Source organism: Brassica oleracea, chromosome C2 (assembly GCF_000695525.1).
Source record: "Brassica oleracea var. oleracea cultivar TO1000 chromosome C2, BOL, whole genome shotgun sequence".
Lineage (NCBI taxonomy): Eukaryota > Viridiplantae > Streptophyta > Magnoliopsida > Brassicales > Brassicaceae > Brassica > Brassica oleracea.
The window spans coordinates 36,200,992-36,206,895 of NC_027749.1; the positions used below are offsets into that span (position 1 = coordinate 36,200,992).

Sequence of the window (5,904 nt, forward strand, 5' to 3'; positions counted from 1 at the left end):
CAAATATTAAACTCTACACTTAATCTACTAATACACGGTTCAACTAATTCCACAACACAATATTTTGTATTTTGTATTTTAACAGAACAGAACAACTTTAAACTTACTTTAACAGAACATAACTACTTAACAGAACTAGTATTAAACATACCACAATGCTCCATTGATCTTGTCAGGGTGGAGGTGTTGCTGGCTACGTCTGGATGGCGCACGTAGCAGAGCATCTTCTCTTCTCCTGCATAAGTGGCAGGAGCCACAGGCACTGCACTTGAAGACCCGACAGATTCGTGAGCTACAGCTCCAGGAGGTACAAATCCAGGAGGAGCAAAAGATGGGGCCATGGCAGAAGGCTCCGATAAGGTCATTTGTGGTCTCCCTTGCCGCATATCTGTAGACCGACAGAGAGTATTAAGAGGAATCAATACTTGAAATGGAGACAAAACCGAAAAACAAAAACCGAAACTTGAAATCAAAACCCACACTATTATATGTAAACCCTAACTAAACATGCAAATCGAAACTCGAAAAAAAAACCTAGATTGAAACCCTAAGAAGTCTAAATCGAAACCCAATGAACCCTAGATGGAAGAGGAATCGAGACAGAGACGAGGGGCTCACTAACCTGGGAGCTGTAATTCGGTTGGGCGAGGGCGAGGGCGACGATGGGATTCATTGGGGATTCCGGTCGAAGGAGCCATCGTTGAGAGAGAGAGAGAGGAGTCTGTGAGAGAGTGCGAGAAAGAATGAGAGAGGTGGTGAAGGTTTGAGAGAGAGAGGAGTCTGTGAGAGTGTCGTGAGAGAATGGGAGAAGCGGCGAAGGTTTGAGAAAGAGAGAGACACGACAAACTCTTAGGTTTAGAGGGGAAAATTTGGCTAAGTATATAAATTGGGCTTTAGTTAAGAGGGAAAATTTTGGGTTTAGAGGGAAATTGGTTTTGGGTTTAGGAGGGAAAAGTTTTGGGTTAATTATGTGGTGGGAAATGGGTTTAGGGTTTAGATAGGGTTTAGGGTTTAGTTAGGTTTTAAAAGTGTAATTTTTTTAAAAAAATCTTAAAACTATTAATTAGAATTTAAGAATATAAGAAACTAAAAAACTTAAATATATTAACATTTTAAAACTAAGAAATCTAGTTATTTTATATTTCTAAATTTTAAACTTCATAAATTATATATATTTATTGAGATCTTCGCTTATTATATATTACAAATTTAAAAATTTCATAACTTACAAGTTACTAATTGTTTAACTTATTTATATTACAATTTTAAAAAAACTTCATAAACGACAAACTTACTAAGAACTTGAATCAGATACCGAATCCCGATCAGTACAAGCCTCGTCTAATTCATCTTCTGAAACGTATTTGTCATTAGGAGGAACAACTGGCGTGGATTCATAATCTGAATCATCTTCGACAACATACGTCTCAATGCGCAACATCATGCTCTGTGCAACAACTTGGTAGTCTGTATCATCTTGTAACGCAACAAGAGCATCCTCGGAGGTTTCTCGAACCCCTCTAGGCATAAATTTTGTACATGCCCACCAATCGTTGGCTGATGTATGTCGTACCCATGGATAAGGAATAAAACAAACTTGATCACAATTACCAGATAAGATAAATGGATCAAATTTCTCATACTGCCAACGCGGAGACACATCAATGATTCCTGATTTATGTTTTCGAATTCCCCGCCCTTCAGTTGTATCAAACCACTTACATTTAAAAACCATGGCCTTCAGTCCAACATAACCAAAATACTCAATCATTATTATCTCCTCGCTCAAACCGTAATAGTCAGTATCTGTGGTTCCACGAACTTGGATGCCGTAATGTTGGGTTTTCTTATCTTGGCCATGGCTATGTGTGTGGAAGAAGTATCCACATGAATGGTAAATCGGCCAAGATTTATACTTACATTGCGGACCTTGTACAAAATCTAACATCCCCATCAGAAAGTCATATGTGTTACTCGCTTGCACAACCTGCCAATTAAATTTATATTTATAATTGATAAGTTCCTAATTCAAATTATAAATCAAATAATATCATAAACTCACATAGTTTTTCACCCATTCGGCAAAATGTTTGTCTTTCAGTATTTGTAGGTCATTACTAGACATATATGGGTTATAAACTCCTCGAACATCCTGTTATTTTTAAAAGAGATTATGATTTCAGGTATCCTGAAAAATAACAAAAAAAATAATTGAAGTACCTTTCGTAGGGTTCGAATCTATCACAATTGAGCATCAGAAAAGTCTAGAGGACGGTGTAGTCTTCATCGGTTAGCCATTTCTCGTCAGATTTTCCACTAACCTGACCTTCGTGATAAAACAAATTAGGCACATCTGGATATTGATATGTAAACCGAACTTCTCCGGGAAGTGGAACCTCAGGTACCACATGTGGATTACCAAAGAAGTTTGCAGAAGCAGTAGATATTTCTTCATTCACATATTGTGCAACGATGGAACCTCCAATGTGTGCCTTATTTTTAATTTTCTTTTTCAGATGGTATATGTATCGCTCGAAAGGATACATCCATATATATTGCACTGGACCACCTAAAGCAGCTTCGTCTGCTAAATGTACGGCCAAATGTTCCATAATATCAAAGAACGACGGTGGAAAAATCTTCTCCAAATTGCAAAGCTTCACCGCAATGTTTTCTTTTAAAATAGCAACATCTTCGTGCTTAAGTATCTTCGCAGAGATATCACGAAAGAAAAGTGCTATCTCTACAAAAACAATTATAAGGAGTTAGTCAATTATAACATATATCAAACCAATTATTATGATTATGAACCTGAAATGGCAATGTGAACACTTTTGGGAAGTAATTCCTTAAACGCAAATGGAGAAGTCGCTGCATAATGACGTGACAATCATGACCTTTCAGACCTGAAATCATGCTATTCGTCTCGTCTATACACCTACTAAACTTTGAAGCGTACCCATCTGGAAATTTTATATCATTTTTCAACCATCGCAGAAATTCTTTTTTTCTTCCTTCGACAACCAGAAAATCGGGACATGCAGCGTTCCATCAGCCTTCATATGTAACTCAGACCTTCTGCACAAATCAGGTAGATCCATCCTCGACTTTGCATTTTCTTTTGTCTTCCCGGGAACATTAAGCACCGTGTTGATAAGATTATCAAAGAAATTTTTCTCAACGTGCATGAAGTCCAGGTTGTGGCGAAGAAGAAGGTTTTCCCAATATGGCAAATCCCAAAAGATACTTTTCTTCACCCAATTGTGGTCTTTTCCGTAGCCGTTTATGGTTCTCGCAGGTTTCTCATGTCCATTACCTCCACAATCTACTGTTTTTTTCACTCCTTTGATGTTGTTGATTCTTTCGCGGAGAAATTTTTCTCCCGTTAACCATGGTGGAGGATCATCAGTTATTGTCTGCCCCTTTCGAAAAGCTTGGACATTTCTTCTGTAAGGATGCTCCCTAGGCAGGAACACTTTATGGCAGTCAAACCAGCTATGCTTCCTTCAATGTTGCAACCAAAAAGACTTTGTATCATCAAGACAATATGGACAAGCTAACCGGGCATGAGTCATCCATCCGGACATCATGCCGTAAGCGGGAAAGTCATTTATTGTCCACAATAGTGCGGCTCGCATCGTAAAATTTTGCTTCTTCGAGACATCATATGCTTCAACTCCACCGCTCCACAAACTTTCTAGTTCTTCAATTAACGGCGGCAGATAAATATCAATGCTCTTCTTTGGATGCCTTGGCCCAGGAACTAGTACTGATAAAAAGAAATATTTTCTTTTCATAAACATACCAGGAGGTAGGTTATACGGAGTTACGATGACGGGCCAGACCGAGTGGGCTTCTCCGCTCATACCCACTGGATTAAATCCATCTGTTGCTAATCCTAGATAAACATTTCGACTTTCCTTCGCAAAATCAGGATATACCTTGGTAAAATGCTTCCATGCTGCAGCATCAGAAGGGTGGTGCATTTCTCCTTCTGGCGACTAATGTTCTGCGTGCCATCGCATTTGTGATGCAGTAGACTCTTGTTGGTACAGACACTTCGACCTCTCTGTAATAGGCAGATAGAACATTCTCTGTTTTGGACGCCTCTTCCCCTTTCCATGGTTCTTGTGATATCTATCTTTCCCACAAAACCGACACGCCAACAGCCCGTGATCTTCTTTCCAAAATAACATGCAATTATCCTCACAAATATCGATCTTGACAACAGAGAGACCAAGCGACTTCGTCAGCTTCTTCATCTCATAATATGACCAAGGAGCTATATTTGGTTGTGACAAAACATCTTTAAAAGTTTGTGATATCTCATCCATACATGACTTCGCCAAATTATGATCAGGTTTTACTTTCATTAAACGAGATGCCAAGTATAGTTGAGAAATATCTTCAACACATCCATCATATAGTGGTTGATTGGCGGCTTCAAAATCTTCGAACACTTTTTCTTCATATTGCTCTTCATTGGGTTCTTCCATCAAATTCTCCTATATTTCAGTTGACCCAAAGCTCCTCCAAGAATGTTCTCTTCATATGGGCCGCCTTCTCCATAACTTGCTTCATTTCCCAAACCCATAAATTGACCTCCTTTCGATGATTCTCCAACGTCATAGTAGCTTTCCTGCACCCAACCAGACGGATGTGATTACACTGAGAAAACATGCCACAAAATTTCCCACGAAACATTTTCGTGGCTTCAGTTTTTTGTATTTATCCCTGTCATATGTGCAGGATTTGATTGGTGTGATATTTTTTTCGGTGGGCTTGCCACGGTTTGCTACGATCAGATTCGTGGCAATCACTTTTTTTATTTTTTTTCTGTCCGACTAATATATATTAATAATAAATCTCGATAGCCACGATTAAAACGTAGCAAAACGTAGGAGTGTTTGCTACGAATTACCGCGCTAAAGATACCCACGATTATTTAGTAGCAATTTCGTGGCTAGCCCTTGCCACGAATATATCTGTAACAATTTCGTAGCAAGGTTTGCTACGTATATATACGATTTGCCACGTTTTTATTTTTCGTAGCATTTTGTAGGTGGATCGTAGCTTTTATGTTTTTGCCACGAAATTCGCGTGGCATTTTCGTGGCTATGGCCCTGTTTTTTACCAGTGAAAGCGAGAGCCTAGTGGTTCGTTTATAAGTGTTTAGCTCTACAATATCATGCATGCAACCTGTTAGGCATCTATAGGATTATGTTCCCAATTTCCTGAATAAAAACCTTAAGTCTAGCTATTTCCTTTTAAGCACCAAAACCTCAACCAATCAATCGAGCAATTACTTGTTCAAACAACTGCAACTTTACATTTAAATCACTAAACCACCTTACTTAACAAATCCAATTAGATTTATTTGGTTCCCTAGCTCCTTGTAGATTCGATCCCTAATTACTACAATTGAACCTCTTATTTGAGAGAGTAAAATCACTCCTTAGGATAATTTGAGTGATAGCAGTGTGTTGATCGCTTCTTGGTGACCCCCTTTTTGTCTTTCAGTTTGTTTCGCTGATTGACGGGATGATCAGCGAATGCGGATCGGAGGTCAAGCATCTCGCTAAGGAGTTAGAGGAGTCGAGAGAAAAGTTTTCCAGCTTGAAGGGAAGTTGAAGGTCATCGAGGATACTCATTCTCTCGAAGAGGCTCTGTTTGAGTCTAGGATCAGCGAGCTTGAGTGGGATCTTGGGAAGACTGCAAGCTCTTTGCTTAAGGCGAAAGAGGCAAAGGCATCCAAGTCTTCGGAGTTGCGTCGGCTGAAGCGCAAGGTCAAGAGTGGAGAGGGATCATCGGATTGCACGATCGGAGAGGCCAAGGAAGTCATGCGCGCTGAGTTTCTGACCCGTCTGGCGAGGATCGCCGATTCCCTTGACTCCCTAGCGGCCA

The 5,904-nt window shown here is 39.6% G+C and overlaps 1 protein-coding gene across 1 annotated transcript; it reads right to left on the bottom strand.

Annotated features, from left to right (window-relative positions):
- Window positions 1-1,294: 1,294 nt before the first annotated feature.
- On the bottom strand, window positions 1,295-3,986 carry LOC106324116. Its single transcript, XM_013762136.1, has 6 exons — window positions 3,562-3,986; window positions 2,990-3,504; window positions 2,812-2,871; window positions 2,322-2,743; window positions 2,063-2,152; window positions 1,295-1,987 (listed from the first exon to the last, which is right to left on the bottom strand). The coding sequence occupies exons 1-6, from the start codon at window positions 3,984-3,986 to the stop codon at window positions 1,295-1,297; spliced, it is 2,205 nt and encodes a 734-aa protein (XP_013617590.1).
- Between the last annotated feature and the right edge of the window lie 1,918 nt (window positions 3,987-5,904).

Bases quoted from the DNA above. Each gene is read 5' to 3' on its own strand.
- LOC106324116 (XM_013762136.1), bottom strand. From the start codon at position 3,986: ATGCACCACCCTTCTGATGCTGCAGCATGGAAGCATTTTACCAAGGTA. The intron at 2,744-2,811 runs GTTCATAATCAT...TTGTTTTTGTAG, and splicing joins TGTTCACATTGCCATTTCAG to AGATAGCACTTTTCTTTCGT. The intron at 1,988-2,062 runs GTGAGTTTATGA...TTTAATTGGCAG, and splicing joins CCGAATGGGTGAAAAACTAT to GTTGTGCAAGCGAGTAACAC.